At 42.2% G+C, this 23,468-nt stretch overlaps 1 protein-coding gene across 6 annotated transcripts in view; it reads left to right on the forward strand.

The window, feature by feature from the left end:
* The window catches only part of LOC101575222 (IQCJ-SCHIP1 readthrough transcript protein), an 890,224-nt gene that overhangs the window by 824,094 nt on the left and 42,662 nt on the right, over positions 1 to 23,468 (forward strand). The window contains exon 1 of one of the 6 annotated variants that reach the window (XM_023699697.1): positions 4,687 to 4,933. The exons of 4 other annotated variants lie outside the window; for them this stretch is intronic. In XM_023699697.1, coding sequence (XP_023555465.1) covers positions 4,904 to 4,933 — 30 coding nt within the window. In that variant the 5' untranslated portion in view covers positions 4,687 to 4,903. Of the gene's footprint in view, positions 1 to 4,686; positions 4,934 to 17,112; positions 17,341 to 23,468 lie in introns of those variants that run through there. One more of the 6 variants, XM_012516601.2, reaches the window with a different exon arrangement.

Below are 23,468 nucleotides of genomic sequence, written 5' to 3' on the forward strand. Positions count from 1 at the left end.
TAGAGCCACTTAATTCATTCTTCATTTTGTATAGTCATTTTTTAAAAATCTTTTATTTACTTGGTACAGGGTCTTACCACGCAACTCAGACTCATAGTGATCCTCCTATCTCAGCCTCCCTAGCCCTGATACTATAGGCGCGCACCGCCATGCCCAGTTTCGGGCCTGGCATAGCATGTGGTCCGGGGATCCGCGCAGGTCCGTGCGCTTGCCAGGCAGGCGCTTAAGCTGCTGAGCTGTTTCGCAGTCCTGTGTAGTCATTAATGTACTGCTTTACCTCTCTGCAAAAGCCCTTGAGAGCAGAAACGCTACTTCTCATGGAACGTAAGAATGTTTCAGCTACTAGGTTATAAGAACCGAGAGAGAGGCTGGGGGAAGTATTGTAAACTATGAAATATTTTCAAAGATTTGTTGTTACAGATGATACCAAGTGTGTCCGTGGCAATAGCAGTGGTAACTTTTTCTGTTTGTTTGCTTGTTTGTTGTTTTTTTGGCTGGGGCACTCAGAGTTTTCTCTAATAGTCATTGCATGATTTTTCTCACAATTCCTTTTCTGTCATTGCTTTATTAAAAAGCACAACTTAAAACTATAGACCTGCTTTCTCCAATTACCTGAAGAAAAGCTTAAACGTTAGCGTGATGGTGATTTCCTTATTCAACTTCCCTGTCCCCCGTACTTCTATTTTTCCACCACTGAATATGTTCAAATGGAAATTTTTTCACAAATGCTAATTAACACACCACCTAGATTCTACAGTTGATGTTTTACTACACTTGCCTTGTGATGGCTTTCCATCGATCTGTCTCCCTACACATCCATTAATTCATCTCATTGATTTGATGCATCATATAGTAAATTGCAAATATCAGTAAATATCTTTCTACATACTTTAGCCTACATATCGCAAATGAGAGTTCAAAGATTGATACCTAGTTATTTTTTATCTTTAGAGGTAAATTTTGCATATAATGAAATATGGATATCTTAAATATGAATATGTTAATTGTGATGCATATACTTATGTAAGCCACACACATACTCAACTCAACCAACTTATACAAGAAAGTTTCCTATACCTCTTCTAGGTTAGTCCCTGATCCCAATAATTCAGTTTTGAAATTACATGCTAAGAATATGCCAATGGTCATAATTGAATAAATCTTTTCTGGATTTGAAGACACTATAGTTTGTATGATGGCAGAAGTAGGAGCAATATCCCCATCTGGAAATTCTCTAATTTTTTTCCACTAAAACTTACCTTAAATTCACATTTAGGTAAAAGCTCACTTGCAACCTCACTCTTATTTTTGAATAGATTTTGCTCAGTCATAGTAAGCAATAACTCCCTGAGTCTGGGGCCCTCCTTTAGCATTTGTCTTAGTCTACTTATGCTGCTAAAACAAAATACCATAGCCTATGTGGCTTACAAATAACAAAATTCATTGCTGATAGTTCTGGAAGTGGGAAGTCACAGATGAAGGCACCTGCAGATCCGTGGCCTGGTAAGGTTTCTGGCTGTGTGTATCATCATCTCACTACTGAGAGAGGAGCAGGAGCCTCTCTTCCATCTCTTTTATAGGAACGTAAGTCCTGTTCATGGGCTCTGCCATCCTGGCCTAACCACCGCCTGACAGCCCCATCTCCTACTGCTCACTTTGGGGATTAGCTCTCACTGTAAGAATTTTGAGGGAAGAGTCAGACAACAGCAGCACTATTTGCTTTGTATTTCTTTGACAGTTGAGGCTCACTGTGTTGTCCAGACTGGCCTCAAAACTCTCAGTCCTCCTCCCTCAGCTTCCTGAATAGCTGGGATTGTGTGCATGCACTGCTATGCCTGGCTATTAGCTGCATTATTTTCTATGGAGCACATTCACTTGTTCACTTGGTATGAACTAGAAAATCATGCTTGTTACCATATATTTCTTACTTTGATACTTTTTTGTTGGAGGTGCTTACAGTGCTCTTAGACCTTAATTTCCATATCTGGAATATAACAATGCTGGATTATCTCTTGAAGTCCCATCTAAATATGAAACTCAATACTTTCTTTCACTGGAAAGAGAAGCCATGCAGATTTGAGATGAAAAGAATATGTTACCTGCACTGTGTTCAAAACAAAAAGGTTTTCAATTTTTTCAGTCAAAAATAAATGTGAATGTTGTTGGGCAAATTGTTCTTGCTTCAATGTTCTTGGGACAGCTGGTTTTTGTTTAAAGTTTTTTGCACTGACAAATCATAATTTAAATTATAACACAAAGTCTTTGCCAATAAATGACTATAAAGAGAAACCTGCTTGATCTATTCCTCTTTTTGTCTTGTTTATATCTCTAGGGAGGATTTTTTGACAGGATTTGGGACACAATTGTCAGAAGTGTGTTCTCCCCAGAGCCACTTCTGAGTCACTTCCACTATTTATGGAACAGCAACTGTGAAGAGTGGGATCATGTTTAGACTTTTTTTTTTTTTAAACAACACATGATAAATGCCTTCAGAAGCTTACATAATATATCCAAGATTCCTCAGTTTTTAGAAGAGAACAGAGCTAGAAGTGGTTTTTTAAGGCTTGGACATCTTAGAAGCATGTTTCTGAGTGTTGCGGTTTATAGAGTAGGGAACACAAAACAGTAGATTGTCAAGGTAATCAGTTAAGTAAAGTTCCAACAGCCTTTGGAGTTGGAGTTGTTCCATCTTGCCCACTAGGATTGTGCCTTCTCTACTGATTCCCATTTGTCTTACCTACTAGCTCCTTTTGCCCACCTTTCCTTGCTCACACTTAGGACTCCAGAGCCTTCATTTGATAATCATGTTTATGGCCAGGGGAGTCCACTCAGAAGTCTATGTACCACCTGCATTATCCAGTAGGGAAGGGAGGAGCTTGAAGGAGGAGAATATTGTTTTCTTTTCCTGAAACATTTCTGTCTTCTCTCCCACACCCTCTAGTAAGCAGACTGGTCATCTACCTCAGGCTTCCACTTCATTCATCAAAGTATCATTGTAAGGTCGACCAAGAAGCAACCTAGAAAGACCTGTTTTGGGCACCTGGCCCACCATTCTTCTAAGACTCAGAAGGGCTGTGTGCTTCTGTAGGGGACATCTCCACAGTGCTTTTCCTTGTAGCTGTTGCTGAACAGGAACACCCTTCCCTCACACCTTTACTTCCCTCACAGGATGTCTGAAATAACTATGCATACATCTGGGACTTCAGTTAAGGGAGCGGTCTTTTCTTCTGCTTGAGTCTCAAATAACAAAATGTATATGAAAGGAGTGTTTTTCTTTTTGCAACAAACAGACATGTTAGAAAATTAAAAATACACTACCAAACATTCACAGCACAAACCCACTCTTCCTTGAGAAAGTGCTTACATGAAAATTTTCAAACAGGTTGGCTTTTTTTGTCAGGCAAAAGTAGTTTTCTCTGTGAGGAGTATAATGAAGACTGATTATTGGTATTAGGGGGAGCTTTTGAAAAGATAGATACTAAAGTAGCCTAAAATATTATCTTTACTGATTTTTACTTTTTTTTTTTTTTTTTTACACGGAACTGAGGATTGAACGTAGGCCCATGCGCTTGCCAGGCAAGTGCTTATTCTACTGAGCCATCTTCCTGGCCCCTGATTTTTAAAATTTGGTGGCTTGAATTCAATCACATTTTTTATTGAATGCCATTTACGTGCTTGGGGACATTTTGTTAAGAAACAAAACACCAATTGTTTGTGAGAACTGATATAGGAAGGAAATATTTTCTGTCAGGGTTTTTCTCCTTTAATTTTCTGTCATTCAGTTACTTTGAAGAATGTCTCCTAAAATATCCTTGGAACCCCCAGAAACTGACCCCAATTTTTCCCCCCAGGAGCATACATAGATGGTGCGACTTGTATTTCCTTTAATTATCATCTGAAGTCTAGAATTGTTTGCTTTGCTGTCTGATAAGTGGGGTCATTTGTTTCAAGGGTCATTTATGCTGTATGGGTGGCATTTAAAGAGTAGAATCATAGCATTAATTTATATATAAAAGCCTTATTTTTTTAAACATTGCAAATTAGAATCCAAATTGAGTTTTCATGAAAATGAATAAATTATTCTATTTAATACTTTAATAAGCTCTCTCCCTAAAAGTTATTCAGTCTTATCTCTGTTTAACTTAAAAGCAGTTAAGTAAAACATAAGTGAGGTTTTTAATCAAAATAGCAAAATAATATTTTTTAATGAGTGAAGACCTGCCCTTTAAATTACAAACTTGACAAATACTTCAAAACACCCAGTGCTGAAAACAGCCTTTCATTATCAATATTCAGAACGGATTCTTTTCCTTTAGCATACTAAAAGTTCTGAAATGATCTCGAGGCCTCATGTTTTGAATAAGCACCAACCAGGCAGCATTAGTGGGCAGGAAGGATGATGCCTGGGGTTAGAAATGTTCAATTGCAACATTGATTTGTGTCTGTCTCTTTCCCTCTCCCTCGCTGGCCTTTTTCTCTTTAATGAGGACTAGAATGTTTCCACATCAGTTAACTGCCTTCATAAAGCACCAGAAGGTCACACCAGCCCCAGACTGATCCTTTTCTTTGTGCCTATAATATAATTGGCTGATTGTGCGGCGAGAGCCCGCCCCCTCCCCCAGCCCGGTCCTAGCTCCGGGTTGCAGCCTGCCTCGCTGTTTCCGAGGAGCCGAGCTGCTCGGTGGCTGCGCGCTCCCCGGCTCCGGCAGTGCACTGCGCAGGTTGATCAGCGGAACAGCATCCATTTTAATCTGCGGGGAGCCCCTGCCCAGCCGGGGCGTTCTCTCCCCGCCCGCCGCTGCCGCTGCCGCCGCCGCCCGCCGGTGGATGCTCCGCGCTCGCCCTCCGCAGCCTCGCCGCCCAGCCGACCTGCATTGGGGTCTGCGCCCTAGGATGCACTGAGATGGTACATCAGGAGAACTGCTCGTACCAGGTAGGACTTAGCCCGATCCTGCGGCCGCATCCTTGCGGAGAGGCCTTCCCCTTCCAAAGCAGCAGGTTGCCTCTTTCCGGATTTGCAAGGGATTTTTGCCATCCCCAGCACGGTTTCGGCCTTCGGTGCATACAGTATCTGAATTGTAATTAGGCTTTCTGGGGAGTAATGGGGCAGAAAAACCCAGCTACCCTGGCCTTGAAAGCATCTGTGGAATCCATGGAGGTGATCTGCGCTTTGCACATTCTGTGTGTCAGTGCGATAAGAGGAACTGCTTTGAACTGTAATTGAATTTAAGGGGATTCAGAGGGAAATCTGGGCAGAATTTTCACATCGGTAGCGTTGACAAACGGGGGTTTTGCTGAATGCACACGATGTGAGCTACTTTCCTTCTAGTTTTTAGGATAGTCTTTAAGATTATGGAAATAGTCATAATTGTTGATCTTACAAATTTTAGAAATATCAGCCAGCATGCACTTGACATTGAAGTTGCACTTGTATGTCTTCGTGAACTTATTTTTAGCAGTGTATTAGTGTATTGTTTTAAATGTTTAGTAAGAATATTCATTAAGACACCACAGAGAAAAAATTTAATAAGACACGTTCAACTATGTGCTAATTCAGTATCTGGAGTTACAAATTAAACACTTAGACAATTTCAAATGCTCACTTCCTGAGTGGAGTAACTCCATCTGAGGACTTGGGCTGCTGAGATAGCACTGAAAGTATCCTGCTCGGGAACAGCCTGCAGGAGTATTAACAGAGCAATGGCTCCTTGCAGCAGCAGGAGCAGGCAGGACTAGCCCTGGTCCTGGCTCCTTAGTACTGGGGTATTACTCAACTGACCAAGTTTAGAGGCTCTGAGGAACCAATTCTCTAATTAACAATGCCTCCTCCTTGTGCGAGGAGGCGGTTACCTGAGAAGAGCAGGTGTTTCTCCTAAGGTCAGATTTCACAGAGGTAAGTACATGCAGGCAGAGTGGTGCGCTTCACCAGACCCAAGGCAGTGGCTTCTAGTTAAGTAAAACATGCCCATAAAATACATTTATGTGCTTTTTCTCTGCTTAGTGATGGGAATCTTATAATTATAGGGTGTTTTATAGTATTCTCATTTTATAGGACATTTAGGTACATAGATCTTAAATATCACTATTTGTGCTTTATGAGGATTCTTACCATGAGAAACGGTCAGAGATACTTAGAAAAAATGTATATTACTCACACATAATACAATATTTAAGGGTGGGGGAATGTCAGGCTCTGTGGAGACCCTAATCTATGGCTACCACTGCAGGTGATTAAATTACTGTCATAATTAATATAATTTCCTTCTCTTGTCAGAGAAACTATATAATTTATGTTTGAAGGGCAAGCTAATGCAAGATTATTCTCTATATCTTTTCATTAGGCTGAACATGAAATTGTTTTTGGAGGGTGAAAAAATGGGTCAGATATAAAGTTAATTGGAGAAAAGGGGATAGGTTGGCCTACTGCTTCTTCCAAAGAAAGATAAATTGATTTTATTTTGTATAAACTGTAGTATATAACAGTGACAGTGTTTGCTTAATAGTTTTGAAGTATTTATTGCTTATTTCCACAGTAAAATTGTTTTGGGGGCACACTGGGAGTTAATAGACTCTGTATCACCGTGGCGCTTCGTAATGGACCCACCTTCATGTGGATGTTCTTTTGAAATGCTCTCCTTTATCCATAGCTCAGCAAAAACAGAAACATTAACCTTGAAGCTGATTTTAATCCCACTTAGAAATCTTAGATTTAGAACCCAGCTGGTAGTACGTGGGATTGGACTCAGGAAAAGTAATTTCTTTAAATCCTTAGTTTGATGTCTCAATCACTGGTGATGTGGACAGTTTGATATTTTCCAAAACATTATTTTGACAATAAACATTTATTTTTTAAGAACAATAATGCAGTTAAAGCAAGTACCTTAGGTTAGCAATTTTAGTGAGTTGACAGTTGATTTGGAGGACAGATTCTTTTCCTCCTATAAATAATACATAGGAAGATTTCAGAGAAATCTTTAATGGCATGTCCATGAATGGGGTATTAAAACTTATCCCCCCAAAATTACATAGACATATTGTTCTTTATACAGATATATTTACTGTATCTATTAGCATTGTCACTACGGTAATAATGTCTTTCTAACTGGTCTCCCTGCCCGGCCTTGCCCCTGCTCCATTCTTAGGCTACTCTTAGCTTGGTGTCCAGAAGACCATGGTTTCCCGCCAGCATTGGAAACTGAACTAGGGCCTCTGCACTGAACTGCACCCCCAGCCATTTTGAAGTTTTTGGTTTTGAGATAGGCTCTTACTGAGTTGCCCAGGCTGGACTCAAACTTGCAGTCACCCTGCCTCAGACTCTGAGAGTGCTGGAATGACAGGCCTGTGCCAACAAGTCCACCTAGAAGAACTTTTAAAACCTAGGTCAGACCATGACCCCCATCTTCCTGCTCAAAGCACAAACCTAGGCCTTTATAGGACCAAGATGTCTCACATTAATTCATCCCTGGTTCCTCTCAAACTTCTCTTCCAGCCCTGCTTGCTCCATTCCCCAGCTACATGACTGGGCTGGCCCTGCCCTTGCTGTTTCTTTAGTCTGGCATGGTCCTCCCAACCCCCATCCATGTAGGATGCCAGACAGTAAGTATACACATGTGTGGATATATTTCTGCTAAAAAGTTGTTCACAATTTATCTGAAAATCACTTTTGACTGCTCTACCACTAAGGTATGTCCCCAGTTCTTTGTGTTTATTTTTAAATTTCAGACAGGGTCTCCTTAAGTTGCCCAGGCAGGCCTCTGAATTCTGATCCTCCTTGGTCAGCCTCCTGAGTAGCTGAGATTACAAGCGTGCACCGCTGCACCTGGCTCCTCATGTGTCTTTACATGTGGCATTTCTCACCATCTGTCAAAGCGTATATTTTGCTTAATTGTCTGTCTCTTTTTTGCCTTCCTTGTTCCATGCTTCCTGAAGGCAGGAATTTTTATCTTTGTTCTCTGCTTTTCCAGTGAATGGATGTACATATTATGTATGGAACTGACCAAGAAAACAGGCATTGTCAACATGCAGCACTAGGGCGGCTTCTTAAGGTTTTCAGCCTCACTTCTTCCCTCCACATCAATCTGCACTGCTTTCATGAAACAGGCAGGTGATCCTCGTGGTTTTTCACTGATTTTGTCACCTGTGAAGTAGGAGTTTTTCAAGTCAATATCCTAGCATGAGAGCTGGCAGGTCCACTGCCAGAGGCCATCCTTCTGCATAAACAAGCCAGTTGTCATGAATCAAGAGTTGTCTGCTTCCACCCACCATTTCTTCTGAGCACAGCAGGGGGTTGGGGAAGATCTTTTTTTTTTTTTTTTTTTTTTTTTTTTTTTTTTTAATGTATTTAGTACAGGGTCTACAGGGTCTCCCTACACAGCCCAGACTCGTAATGATCCTCCTGTTTTCAGCCTCCCAAGTGCTGGGATTACAGGTGCACACCACCACACCCATTCTCAGTTCCAGTCTCAGGGCACCCTGGGGGTGGGGCCCACTTGGCTTGTGGTGCCAGATATCAAACCCGGATCCCTGCGCTCTGCCTAGGCAGGCACTTTAGTCTGCTGAGCTATCTGGCTGGCCCTCAGGGAGAATCTTTAAGCAGTGCATCATTTCATTTCAGAGTCGTTTCTGGCTAATATGTAGAAATACAATTGATTCTTGTATAGTCCTTTTCCAAAGAGATGATTGTGTTGAATAAAAGAGTTTTGCTGCTCCCAGAGCTTGAATGCCCCTGTTTGAGCAACTGTTTGGATGCTTTGTGCTTTGAACAAGTGAGCTCAGGGAGGGGTGAACAGAGAGGAATTCCTATGCAGGAATTTTTATGGTGGTTTTGTTTGTCTGCAGAGTTTCTCACATTCTCATCATCTTTATGTACTTTTCATCCTTACAGGAGTTAGATTAGCAAAGGTTACGGAGGCATGTGCTGTCATTTTTGGTCAGAGCCCTGTGAAGAGAGCGAGCTGTTGGCCTCCATTTTCCACTCCTGGGAGGAAGCTAGTCTCTTCAGGAAAGAGCCCTGCCCACAGCTTAGGCCTGGCAGCCTTCAACAGGCCAGATTCCTCTGAATGCTCTCTGATAGACAGCTTAGAAATATTGTTAACTTGTAAGCACAAGTTTAGGTCAAAGGGCCCATTTTGCTTAAAAACTCCCGAAGATTGTCTCCCTCCTCCTGCAGTTTTGTTTGGGGATATTGCGTATATGAAAACAATGTGTGCTTTTATCCCTTCTTGCTGTTGCTTAAAGGACTGCCTCAGATATTGATCACACTCACATTCTTAGCTACTGTGGGAATAGAGACTTGAAAGAGAGAGAGTAAATGGTGTATAAATAACTCATCTCTTCCCTCCCTCAGAAGCATAGAGTCTCTTTTTTGAACATAGACTTGGTTAGGAGAAACATGGTCAGAAATCTTTTAATGCTTCCCTTTGTTCCCTAGGACAAATCCCAGACACTTTGTGTCACAGTCAGGGCCCAAGCCCTGGGCAGAAGCATTCCTTCTTCCAGACACTGCGCTCAGGCCCCCACGATCCCATCAGTTCTTTCTCTTTTGCTGCAAGACCTCCAACTAGGATACCTCCCACCCACATGCCACCTGCTTCTACCTGTTATAAGCTAAACAGCTTTCAAAACCCAAATGTCACTATGATGATGTGTATCTAGATGTCCCCCAAGCCTCATGCAGTCATCAGTTTTGTTTTTTTTTTTTTCAGTGCATCTAGAGTATGTGATTGATTCATATTGTAACACTGGGATTAAAGGTACGAGGGTCAAGGGTGGGGGGATGACTAAATCAGCCCACTCATTGCTTGGCATTACCCTAGTCACCATAGCCTTAATACAATATAAGGACAGGAAGAGGCTTGTCTCCCCTCTTGCTTGCTTTGCTGTCTTCTGCTCACCATGAGCTATTTCTCCTCTGCCATGCTTGTTTGCCATGCTACCATGCTTTAGAGCCAAGCCAATCATGCACTGAAACCTCTACAAACTGTGGGCTTTAGCTTTGGGTGTCAAGTGTTTTGTCTTAGCAACAAGAGAAGAGTAGCTAAAACAGCCACCTTGCACCGGAAATATTTGCCTTTTAGCTTTCAGTCAAATTCCTTCTTCTTAGTGCACATTGTTTTTCCTTCTATGAGAATTTTTTTGTGCTGTATGTATATAGATATGTCTCTCCTATTGCATAAAGCTTCTTTAAGATGAGGCCTTATACACGAGTATGTGTTCACTAAATGCTTGTTGGCTTGGTTTGCATTTGCTGCAGCTGTGCTTCCTAGTCTCAGTGAGAATCTCAGGTCTATGCATGCAGCAGGGAGCTAGTGCAACCGACTCCAGAATACAGCTCATGGCGCCTGAGCCTCAGGGGCCAGCATTTGGGACATCCCATCATCAGAATAGGCAACACTGTGCAAGGTACAAACTGAATAAAAGAGATGCATGCACATGCCTGAGATGGTGCATTTAGAGGACACCTCTGTGTCTCATGGTTTTTTCCCCAGAACTCTTCAAAAGTCTGTGATTATTGAGGCATACTCATTCCCAAGTTGCCTTTCTTAATATATTTACATCTATACTTTTACTGCATCCTTTTGCCCTTCTAAGGGATAATTTAAATGCTTGGTGGAACACTGAATTTTTCTGGGAGCAAAGTATGGTTTTGGCCCAGTTGAAGAGACATCCTATTGTAGTTTTGTGTTAAGATTAGTATATCACTTTAAGTAGCACATCAAGATGTCCTAAAATTCTTGCTGAAAAAAAGCAGTAAGCAGCCTTTCATGCCCAAGTTCTGCTGGATCATTTAATGGTTAACAAAGAAAAGAAAATTTATTCTATCCCTCTTGACACTAGGCCAAGTGAGAGCTCATTCCTGTCGCTTCTTCCTGTGAATGAGAAAGCAAGGTATCAAAGTTGAGTTCATTTGAGATTCTATGCAGTGTAAGCCTGGTTTCATCCACAGCAGGGAAAATATGTCAAAATGAAAAGAGAATTTCAAAAGCATCTTAATGTACTATTTTGAAATAGACTTTTAAATACATGTTCAATGCAGTAATTTTCTGTGCTTTTCTATAAATTTTTTGATTAGAAAAATGTATTTTGAAATGAACTTTGTGTTCCTTGTTTTTCCTAGTTAAAGTATAGTTGTGTTTTGTCTTGATGAGATATAGTTGTTTTTCTGAGATGGCAATCAAAAAATTAAAATAATTCTGGGTATAAATTCATTAGTATTTGATTTTTATGTAAAATATTTAAAAGCTTAATTTATATGTTTTCCCACAAAATGAGTACAGTGAACAGTCCCCAAATAGAAACAACAATAACCACAATAGAAAATCTTTAACAGGGTTCCATTACGAGCTGGATCTGAAGTAGAGATTTTATACCAGCATATCGTCCTGCTTAAAGCACTGCCATTTGACTCAAGCTGGGTGATTCAGACTGAAGATGATTTTAAGAAGTTAAGCCAAGTGCCTGTCAGTGCTTTCTCTTGGAAAGGATGGTGGGGGGGGGGGGGGGTTGGAAAGAAAATGGGGGCATTCCTATGATACATATCACTATATCAAAGAAAGCATTTTAGGAGAATGCAGATGCCCACAGAAAGAGAGAGAGAGAGAGAGAGAGAGAGAGAGAGAGAGAGAGAGAGAGAGAGAGAGTGTTTGATGTAATCTTGGATAACTAATCAAGTTTTATGGAGAGAAACACTAATAGAGTTATGTTCCATTATTTTATCTTCTCTATACCAAAGGAAAATTTGAAGTTGTGATATACTTAATATTCCCCTGTGCACTATGTAGAAGTGTCAGGAATCACTGTACTCCCTGAGATAGAAAGTAATTTGAAAAAGCTGCTTGAATTCAAAAGAAAAATCCCATCACGGTAGCCTCGTACTGATCAATGTTGAAGGACATTCTGGGGGAAGAATGCGTAGAGGAGTACAGCGAGAGCATTAACGTGGCCCCACCTGGAAGCTGCCCTGCGGTCATCAGTGGCACTGCAGGTGAGTTTCTTATACTGATTTCTTATACCCAGTTAACATTAAGGTTTCCTGTTAGGCAGAAAGAGTTCAACTATGACCCTCAGTCTCCTTAATATGGGAAAACATTTCACACTGGCTGCTTCCCACACTGTGACTTCCCCTACCCTGAGTTTTTAATAATTCATCACTTTAATGTTTTAACCTACAATGAAAAGTTCTTTTAAAAAATCACCTGTAAGTTTTCATGGCTTTTCTAGCTATTGGGATACTTTAATTGAAAAGCAAACGAAATGTAGATGAATTGTACATAAAAGAAAAAGAAATTATAAATCTATCATATGGAATGGGAATGCTAAGACTGAAGAAAAAGAGTGGGAGACTAAAGAATTAATCAGAATGAAACAATTTTCACCTATGAATAAGAAAGTCTTTTGATAGTGCATAAGTAATGTCCCAGTTATGCGCTCCACGTACTCAGAGTCAATAATTTCTACCAGTCGCCGATAATGATCATCTAAAAGCATTAGCTCCCATGAGCAGTGCGCCTGGCATGGCTCAACAGGAAGCTGCAGCCCTCATTTCCAGTCCTGGAGTCTCAGGGCAGAGGGCTTGGAGAAGCCCTTTTCACCTCAGGGATTCTTAGTGGCCATGAGCACATTTTCTGAGGGAGAGCATTAGCTTCAGGGGCCAACTTCTGCCTGGACAGTCTGTTTTCGAGAAGGCAGCAGCAGCAGGACAGGAGTGGCTCTTGTCCCTTGTTCGCATGGCTACAACAAAGCCACCACAGGCTCCATGTAGCTCACATCTGCCCAGGTGGTGTTTGGTTAGATTTCATCCATTCTTGTATTCATTTGTACCTCTTGGAAGTAAATTGAATTGCAGAGTTGATTCCAAACACTTGAAGTCCAACTCTTGCCACCGCCCTCAGAAATGCAGTCTGAAGCAGATGGAGAGTGGCCTTTCAGGCCGTGTTTTAATGTGCTAGAGCAGTGTTCCTAATAAAGTGCACTCTAAAATCCTAGAGATCACTTAAAAAATTCATTTTCTGATTTGGGCCCTGAGAGTCTGTTTTTCTAGAAAGCCCCAAGGTTCTGTTAATGCTCTGGTCTGAGAGTACACTTTGAATAGAAAAATTCCAGACAGTGCTGGAGGTGGCAGAAGCCATCCTGACAGCAGTGTCACATCTCCATCAGCGAAGGGCTTGGGCCATGAACCTTGTTTGGGCAGGTCCCCATGTCCTCCTCCCGACCGCCCTGAGAGCACTGGCTTTAGGAGGAGATGTTCTGTTGTTTGCCTCTATGTAGTAGTTGCTGGGGACTCACTCCAGGAAGGGGGTCGGAGGTTGAGGAGAGGGGTGGTCCTTTAGGGTTTTCTTAGTACTAATTCTCGTTGCAGTTGTTCAGTTGGGAAACGTCCATCTTGGGCTTGCTGTGCCTGTCTCCAGAAGATAATATTATTAACATACATGTGGGCACATGTGTATGTATGTGTATAATTAACTTACAGTTAATGCATTCTGTACACATTTAGAGTATATGTATGCATTTGCACAATTAAGTGTGAAAGTTAATTTTTTCTCATTTTAATGCTATACCTAAGTCAACCCAGTTGACATTAAGGTAAAGAGATGTTAGAATTTAGGCTTATAGCCTTATGTACCATACTGAGTCTTGTTTTCTCTAAATGTTGGTTAATTTCATCCATGCCAGTCCCTGACTGTAGGTTGCTAAGCGGACTAGGGTGCTGACTCAGGTAGGAGACTGAAGTGGATGTCGTGAACCTGATCGTAGTGCAGCAGCTGTGAATCACGACAGCCGCCTGCAGCTTTGCTACTGCTGTGCAAGAGCTGGTTTTCATATCCTTAGGGCTTCATGGGTTTGGAGCTGCAGCAGTCTGTGGCTCCTGGGGTTCCAGTTCACATAGCCTCCTTCAGAAGCAGGCCTGAGGGCTGGAGAAACAGGTGGCAAACTGTTACTGTTGCTTATTGCGGACAGCATTCGGAGGAAACATTTGAAGCAGCACATTCATTTCTCCTCCGCTCACATACTTATTCCACAGCTTGGCATTGTCCACTGTGTGCAAGGCAGTGTTCTAGATGCTGTGGAGTAAATAAGAGGAATAAATACAAATCCCTGTCCTCTTAGAAAGACCGAGAAATCATAATGACTGTTGGAAAGAAGCCATAATCATGCTAAAAGCACCATGGCAAGTAGAAAGGAAAATGCACCATACAGTGTGCTGGGTCACGAGTGCCACAGCTTTCCTTTCGTTTCTTGCAGTGTTGTCACAGGAGGTATGTGGCAGTACCTGCTAGTGTTCCAGATGTATGATTTATAAAGCATTTCAGTGTGTGATATTGTTATATGGGAATGCTGCTGGCTTTCTCTGTATCTCACTTTAATTTTTTAAATTACTCTTGATTATTACTTTATTGTGTGTAATTGTTTCTTTCTGTGGTAGCCAGTGAGGGAGGGGCTGTCTAGCACACTCATGTACAGATGGGCCACAGAGGCAAAGGTCCAGGGTCCAATTCTGGCCATTGACTAGCACTACTATCCTGAGCAAGGTACCTAACCCCATGGAGCTCTTTTATTTGGCTGCAAAATACAGCTGTTAAATATCTGCTCCAAAGAGTTATTGAGAGGATTAGAGACATGCAGAAGGCATACAGTAAAGCACCTGGCACGTAGCACCTCCTTAATACAGGGTTAGTATTGTTGTTTTGTTGTTGTATGTCACGTAAGAAGATACACATTTCCTTCATTTTAATCTCCTTTGGCTGGATTTAAGATATGCAGGTATCTTCAAAGTAGAGCATTTATTGTATCCCAAAGCTGTAGCAGTAGTGAATCTGCCTGCATTGTGAACACCTGGTTTGGTGCGCATTCAGTGGCCAGCATTGCCCCACAGCCCTGGGAAGCATCCTGGGACACTTCCTGCATGTGACATCCAGAGTAAATTGAGACATCTTGACTACTCATCTAGACTGAGTTCTAGGGTCTGGAGGAGAGTAAGACAGGGAGACGTTTGTGAGGAAAAAGACCTGCACAATTGCAAGTGTGGCTGTGGGGTGCAGCTTGTATTTCTAATGGGTGACAGGCATGCACTTCATCCCTTAGGCAAGAGGTTGGGGGCAAGGCTAGTAAAGGGAGGGCATAGCTTTTGATTGAGCCTACAAAAGAAAATATTTCCCTTGTAGAAGTAGGATTACTATAAAGTACGTTGAGACATGCGTATAACAAATCTTTCATAAATTGAATTTAAAACATTTATATAGAGAAATAAGTAGGCAACTGAAGATGAGAGTACTTTTTGTTTTTCTAAATATATTTGGTTGTTATAGGGTCTCACTATGCACCTCAGACTCATAGTGATCCTCCTGCTTTCAGCCTCCCCAGCACTGGGATTACAGACATGTACCACTACAGCTGGACTCTGGCGAGCTCAGCCTGCCCTCAGGGCTGGGCTGGCACAGCATGTGGTGCTAGGAATCGAACCCCGCTCCCTGTGCCTCCCTAAGCAGGTGCTTTAGTCCTCTGAGCTATCTCACTGGTCCCAAGAGTACTTGTACGGAGTGTCAGGTGCCAGAAGTTGCCTTGAGTGGCAGTTTTGCTTTTAGAACTGTTTGTTTTATTAATACTAAATATTTGTGACATGGAATGAATACATTGATCATAGGGAGTTGGGGCATGTATGTGTCATACCTTAAACGACCTTACTTCTACCCTATCCTTCCTTCCTGCATCTCTAGATCTCCTTCCATATGTAAAAGGTCCACCTCATTATAACTGACCTTGCTGTAGTCTACTGTTTTATTTTTAAATGATTTATACTTTGGGCTTCTCATATAAGCAAAACCATGCAATGTTTAACCTTCTGTGTCTTATTTATTTCATGTAGCATTGTTGTCTCATCAACTGCATCCATTTTCCTACAAATGACTCAGAGTTATCCTCCTGCAGAACTGAGTAGGACTGCGTTGCATGCACTCACATACGCATCACATTTCTTTATCTGCTCATTTGTCGATGGGCATGTAGGTTACTCATGCTGTGGCAGTTGCTCAGAAATCTGTTGACGGGGGCCAGGGAGATGGCTCAGTGGAATAAGTGCTTCCCTGGCAAGCGCAAAGGCCTGAGTTAAATCCCTGGTTCTGAAAAAAAAAAAAAAAAAAATCTGTTGAAAACTCAGTAACTAGTGTACATCTTCAGCCTGCCAACATGCTAGATGGTGTTCCCAAGTGGAGACTTGGCCTTTGGATTGTTTCTGACCCATCTCTCCTGAAAACTTGTTTGTTTGTTGTTGTTGTTGTTTTAATAAATAATGTTTTCTTGTTCTTTTGGGTTTATGGCAATAGTAATTTGATAATGACGAGTGTGTGGGTGCACACACACTGTTTGCCTCTTGCAGCAAAATGTCCTCCAGCTGTGGGCCTTTTTCCCCCACTGCATGTAAAGCCCGTAAACAAAACCAGAAGCCATGGGAAAAGGGTAAAGAGAGCAACGGAAAAGAACTTTCGCTTTTGTCAAAAAGCCCGCCACTGGCTGAATTTTAAAGAAAAGTTGACGGATCTTTTTCTCTTGCCTGTATTAGTAGAACAAAGCCATGCTCCTGGGGCAGAGGGGTCCTCCTGTGAGTTGGAAAGCAGGGTCAGTCCTGTGCCTGAACTCTTACCAGAAGATAAAACCTTTACACATGTGTCTTACACAGTACCAGTTAGGGACATTTTTTAAAAATCTGTTTTACTGTTTTTCTCTTGTGGTGTTCTTCTTTTTGTTGTTTTTCTTTTGTGGTGGGACACTTAGGAGGTCTGCAAAGCTGCAGCTGTTGCTGCTGTTTTTATACCGCATCTACCTCATTCAGAGGAAGATTGCTAGTTTTCCTCACAGAGCTGCAGCTCACAGACCTGACTTGGAGACTTGTCGGTCTGTGGAAGCCTAGTTCCTCTCTTGCTCCTTGGGAACAGGAAAGGTCCTGGAGAGGAATCCAGGGAACAGCCCTAGGGGAACGTGACAGCAGGTGGTGGGGAGGTTGGGCTCTGCACATGCTGAGTGTCAGGAGCAGAGGGAGCCTCTCAGAAAGAGCAGCTGCCCAGCACCGGGTGAGGAGCAAGCCAGGGCAGCCACGTGGGGCGGTATCTCTGGGACAGGGGAGGGCAAGGCCACCTCCAGTCAGGCACAGACGCTCAGCTGGCTCTCCTGTCAGCATGAGTGGTCACCGGGGCCCTGGGCAGTTGGCACTGCAGCCTGTCAGGATTCGTGGAGGATTGTTTCTTAAGTGACATTCTGAAAAGTTAGAAGATGAATTTGGACAGTGATGGAATGGATGACATCATCAGTCGAGAATCCCCAGCAGATGTGGAGGGGAATTATAAAAAGGTAAGGGGCAGAACTCTTGTTTATAAACAGTTGGATCATTTTTAACTGGGAGAAAGATTGCTCTTGAGGAGCGGCCAAATTCCATACTGAGTGACCATGCCATTTGGTCAGGAAAACTAAATGCAAGAATCAAATTAAGTTGGGAATGTTCTTTCTCTAGCTTACATTCATTAGTATAGCTGTAACAAAAGGATGCATGGTGTTATTCTCATTTGAAAAATTATATTACACATCTCATTACTAGGCAAGCCTCATATGTAAAGGAATATTTTTTAAAAATTACTGATATGTAATAACAGTTCTGAATGAACCACTGGAGTGGTTAACCTAGCTATCTTTGACTTTTTTTTTTTTAAATTTATGTATTCGGTACAGGGTCTCACTGCAAAGCTTGGACTCGTAGTGATCCTCCAGTTTTCAGCCTCCCCAGTGCTGGGATTGCAGGTGTGAGCCACCATGCCAGGGTGGTGTGGCTGGTTCAGTGCACCTGGGGGGGTGGGGTTGCTTTAGTCTGCTGAGCTATCTTGCCAGCCTTTATCTTTGACATTTTTAACAATGAAAAGTTCACAGCTTTAGGAAGAAAAATTTTGGCTTTTTAAAAGTTGATACATGGCAGCATGCCATGCTGGCCCCACCCCTGGGTCACACTGAGAGGGCAACTGAGACTGCGTGTGGTGGCACACACCTGTAATTGCAGCGCTTGGGAGGCTGAAAACAGGAGGACCACTACAAGTCCAATCTGTGTAGTGAGACCCTGTAGACCCTGTACTAAATACATTTTAAAAAGGATGAAAAAAAATTTATACATGGGCTGGGGATATAGCGCCACTGTGCCTGCCTGGCAAGTTTGAAGTCATGAGTTCAATTCCCCTTCCCCTACAACCACAAGGAAAAAAAAAAAAACACAGTATCTATTCTCCGGTTTTTCTTTTGAAAGTTGGTTTATATGTTTTGGGAATGTTTAATATAGTAATTGCCTAGTAATAACAGGCCCAACTAAAAATAGCTTTAGTTACATGGTGAGGTCATGAAATCATTCTGCAAGTATATGCTTGTGTGTCCACAGAGGGCTAAATACACACTCCGTCCTTCCTCTTATTCCTTGCCAGAGTCAGCTGTGGCTCACAGCACAGCGTCCTGGGAGGAAGGAGGGCCCTCCCATCATGGACTGGAGCTGAAATTTCATTTCCTTCCGAACCCCATATCAATTAATGTAGCTTCATAGAACAGTACCTCACTGCTCTTTTTTTTTTTGTTTGTTTTTATTGGATCAAAAATGTCATTAGCCTTTTTCCCCCAGCATGAGATATAGGAAAACTCTTCTCTAACATTAGTTCCTTGAGAATACTGATGTAAAACATGGCTGATTGTAGCTTATATATATAATTGTGTATCGTTTAAGTATATGTGTCAGTCTTAAAGTAATTTACAATAGCTTGTGCCCTTTCTCCAAAAGGTGAGACCTAACTATGTAAAAGAGGCCTCAGAGACCTGCATTGTGGCCCTGTACCTTTTTCATCCCTGGTGATACCCAAGAAGGAAGTGAGTGCCCAGGGTGATAAGTCTGTAGAGCCCTGAAACCCTAACACTTCTTAGCTGTCCTCTTTTCCCCTCTGCTGGAAGCTCTTGTGTAAAAGACACTTGCGACACTCATCAGTCAGCTCATTTATCCAGCCTTGCAGGTGTGGTTCAGACTTGCTCTATTTTCAGTGCCCAAGAAGCACTCACAGTTTTCTGTATCAGTTTTTTAGATAGAAGAATGTAGGTCACTTCACACAGAACACAAATAGAAGATTTACTGTTGTTACTACATCCACAATAAAGTCAGACCACTCGGTTTCTCCCTACTTAGAAATGGGGAGAGAACCCAGATGCCTGGAATAAATGAGTAGTGATGTGCTGGCAAGTGAGGCCGGGACGCCTGAAGGTACACACACGTAAGGCTCAGGAGCTTTAAAGCATCCACGCCACAAAGCAGAGTTGTGTCCACATCTAACAGAGAGGGTAGACTGCCCCAGGTGATACAGGAGAAACAGCATCAGGTAGGTTCTTACCGAGACCACTGGCTGAGACTTGCGGTGCACGGCCCGCTCAGAGATCAGGGTACTGTGTCGGACACTTGCTCTCTAGTCTGGCAAGTACTTTCAAGTATGTGTGTATGTATCGTGTGTCATGGTTCCTATGAAAACTTCATGATGGTTAGGAAAAAAGCTATGACTTGAGATTTCATTAACAAAAGAGTAAGGCCTTTTTAGAAAAAAAAAAAAAAAAAAGGCAGTGATTAGGAGAACCAGCTATCTAGTATAAAAATCACTTTCCCTTCTTACACTCTTTTAAGAAAAAAATTTTTTTGGTCTGCTGTTGTTCTTTGGTTGGCTAAAAAGAAAATTAAATTAAATGCCCTTAAATTCAGTAACTCATCAACATAGAAAAACTTAATTTATTTATAATGCTTTTCCACTGCCTTGTGGTGGCCCATCCCCATAAACCCAGCCAGAACTTTGCCAACCTTGAGCCAGTTATCAAACGTACTTCACATTTTACCTATTTATTTATATCTTTATTTTCACATACTATCCCTGCATGCATGCAGTTTTATTAAACTTTGTGCTTATATCACTCTACAAGCTGTTTGACCTTGCATCTATTGGTAAAATCTATTAGATTTTGTGCCTCTAATATGCATATATTTTATTCAGAAATGACTTATTAACCACTTGTAAAACTGTATATTATAAAACATATACACGAGTAGATAGTTTAATGAATAAAGTTTGTATAAGTAAAAGTTCCAATAGTTTCTCACCCTTGTTTGAGATCAGTGGTCAAAACTAGTTGGAAAATTGGCATTCCCTGCTCAGGTGCGTGGAATTCCCCGAAGCAGTTGCACTAATAAATATCACTTGTCTATAGGGATTGTTTTGCTGGATTGTTTTAAAGTCCGACAAACAGCCTTCAGGGGGAAAAGTCACTTTTCAGTGACTAAAATTAGATTTCATCAAGGCAGAGGAAGGAAGAGATTATGTATCTGTTCCTTTTCCTTGGGGAAGGTCCTGCTTGTTAAAAAGAAATGTTTCATTAAGGCCCTCTGGTTTATTCAATAACAGCAGTAAAACTATACACAACAGAAAATAGATTGTAGTGTTTAGAAAAGAAAGTGGTGACTTGGCAGTGCCTGTGTTTGTTCAGCCCACTACTACCCTGCCCTGTGAGGAGCAACTTCGAAGTCCTTGGGGAAGAGCCACAGAGCTGGTTGATTGCAGGCCCTACGTGGCCTTCAGTGGGCAGTCAGTGTCCCGAGAGCCTCCCTTCCTGGCCTTCTGCACAGTGGCCACTGCCTGGAACTTACAGTCCAGAAACAAATGTGCTCTGTGGACTTGCTGCTGCTTGGAAAGCTGTTGAGCTAGCCAGTGTGGACTTGCGAAGTCGGCAGCCCCTGCTGACCCGGACGGGGCAATATCCAAAGGACCCTAGTGGAGAGTGAAAAGGGGAAATCGGGGGCATTAACATACTACCTGGCATAATGGCGGAAGGCTGGCTCCAGTTTTGTCCCAGAGCAAACGAGGGGAAACCAGTGTCCCTTCTGCTCCCTGCTCCTGTGCGCAGAATACGGTTGCCACTAATGTGGTCCCTGTGTGAGCCCGCGAGCCCGGCTTTGTTCTGCAGAGGTACTGTCTCTAGTGTCATGCATCCAATTACAGTGAAAGATTAGGGAGGACCCCGTGAAGAAATTAAAAGGCTGGAAGGAACAATATTTAAAGTAAAGCCACAGCTGCGCCTCATGTTTTTTTAAAAGGTGAATGGAAATGACTGCTTGAGATAAACTGTAATAAACAGGAACACAGAATGCCAGCTGCCATTCCAGACAAGCGCTCAGGCCTCCCCACACAATTACGGAGGAAAAACAGCCGTCGACCTCCATTAACCCTCAGTCTTCCTGTCTGTGACGGATGAATGTGTTTGAAGACCGCTGTGAAGTTACCCAGCCTGGGGCCTGGCCCCACCTCAGCCACCTGGAGGGTCTCTTCTGCTTGCTGGGCCAGAATCTCCTTTTCCTCAAAGGGGAAGTAGGTCCAGTCTGTCTTGGGTATTAGAAACCCAAAGCCCCCTGGCCCCACCTAAGGGTTTTGGCCAGCCTCAGCAGCGTCTGGGTTTCCCTGTGAAGTGCCCATCCCTCCCCTTTCCTCGCCATGATCCCCCTCCTCAGCTTCTGCTCCACTCAGTCTACCCTTCCACTGGTTTCCTCAGACTTCTGACTCCCGTGTTTTTGTGAGCACAAGTGACGTGTTAAATTGAAATACAGTTCACATGCATAAAATTCATGCTAAAGGATAATGTTCTGGTGGTTTTAGTATATTGTATTTACAAGTTTGCCCAGAACATTTTTATCCCTGCAGAGACCCTGTGCTCATTCATTACTCCAGATACCCCTGCCTGTTAGCCTCTGATAACTACTAATTTGCTTTCTATCTTTATTAGCGCCTAAATCCCAGACACGTCTAGTTTTTGTTCTCTTTTTCTCTACTCTCTCACTGTTTGACCCAACACTTCCTTATAATAAAAACACCAGCTACCTTTTATAAGTTATCTCTTTGTGCCAGTGTACCAAGTATCCATCTGCTTTCTGTATAGTATTTCATTTAAAAGATATATTATATATAATATACATATTATATATATGCCTTTTAAAAAAGAAAACAGCTCAAATAGTTTAATAACTGTTTATGTTGTGTCAGAGTCAAAATGTTATCTTGGGCCTTCTCAACTCTGAATGCCCTGCCCCTAACTGCTGCGCTGCCCTGCCTCTGCAGTTTCATGCCCAGGCCAGTTCTCGCAGATCCTTAGTCTAGCCTGACATGGCAGGTTGAGGACACCAGCTTCCTGGCAGCTGATTAAGGTTTGGCTGTTACATAACCATGCGGTGTTTCGGACCTTTGTGTGCCTGACAGTGATACTGAATGACTGTGATGGCCTTGCAGGCTTCTAAAGTGGCTCCTGTTAAAAATAGAGTTGCCAGATAACACTGTCCTGTGTTAGAAAGTAGTCTCTGTAGGCAGTCATCTGAGAACTGGAAAGAAGCTCAGCGTGCTCCCAGTGGTTGTATTTTGGATTTGCTGTTCCTAGGACAGGAAAATCATTTGTTTTCAGATGTGTCCTTTTAGGACTTAATGTTGAAATGCTTCCACTGTAGTAGTTATCTTTTTGGATTGTGCTCTGGGTTCCTTTGCCTTCACGAGAGTTCCCATTCTCAGTAGCTCATGAACGTTAGCCCAAGGTGTTTACTAAATCATTGGGCTCTAGCCCTTACCAGTGAGAGCTCTCAGGGTCAGGGGTTCTGCACAGCAGCACTTCTTGCTGCCTGCTTCTGTTTAATCACCTCCAGATAGCATGAGAGGGGACGCGATCGACAGTGGGCAAAACTGAACTCACAGTTACGCTAACGCCAGCAGAGGTCTCCATCCTGTGGATCGGCATCCCAGCACTTTTGATGTCTCCCAGTACTCAGGTTAAACAGGGAAGCCAAGGAATTCTTCCCCTGAGGTGGCCCTGTGGACATTAGGTATCCATAGCCCACTGTCTCCTGAGTACCTGTCCCGAGCAAGTTGCAGACAGGCTTTGACATTGCCCAGTAGCCCAGGCTGCCACCTCACCCCCAGATACTGGTCTGGGCAAATTGGTTTTAGCCAATTTAGTTAAAATAAAATAAATTTAGTTTTGATGCAAACATTAGAAATTTTGATAGCATGTTAGAAAGCCTGTATTTGGTATCCATTGTTTCCTTTCTGGAATATTTCATGTAAGTCTAAAACTAAAAGTATCAGAAATCAAAAAAATGTACCCAGACATAATAATACTCAGTGATACAATGGAAAGATACTATGTCATTCAACTGTTATTTCTACTAATAATTAAAAAGCCCTTCTCCTGGAATAAAATAAGATTCAGGAACTTGAAATAACTTGCTTGGTATAAGTATGTACTCAACAATCAAAAGCATATCATTTTCTCTTGGATTGCTATTTTTATATTTTGATTTTGTGGCAAATCCGTGATCTATCTCAGTGAGAAAATAATTAGCACCATTTATATTTATATTTTCTTTTGGCTTTGTATTTGTTTTTTTTTTT

Source organism: Octodon degus, unplaced genomic scaffold (assembly GCF_000260255.1).
Source record: "Octodon degus isolate 3935 unplaced genomic scaffold, OctDeg1.0 scaffold00115, whole genome shotgun sequence".
Taxonomy (NCBI): Eukaryota; Metazoa; Chordata; class Mammalia; order Rodentia; family Octodontidae; genus Octodon; species Octodon degus.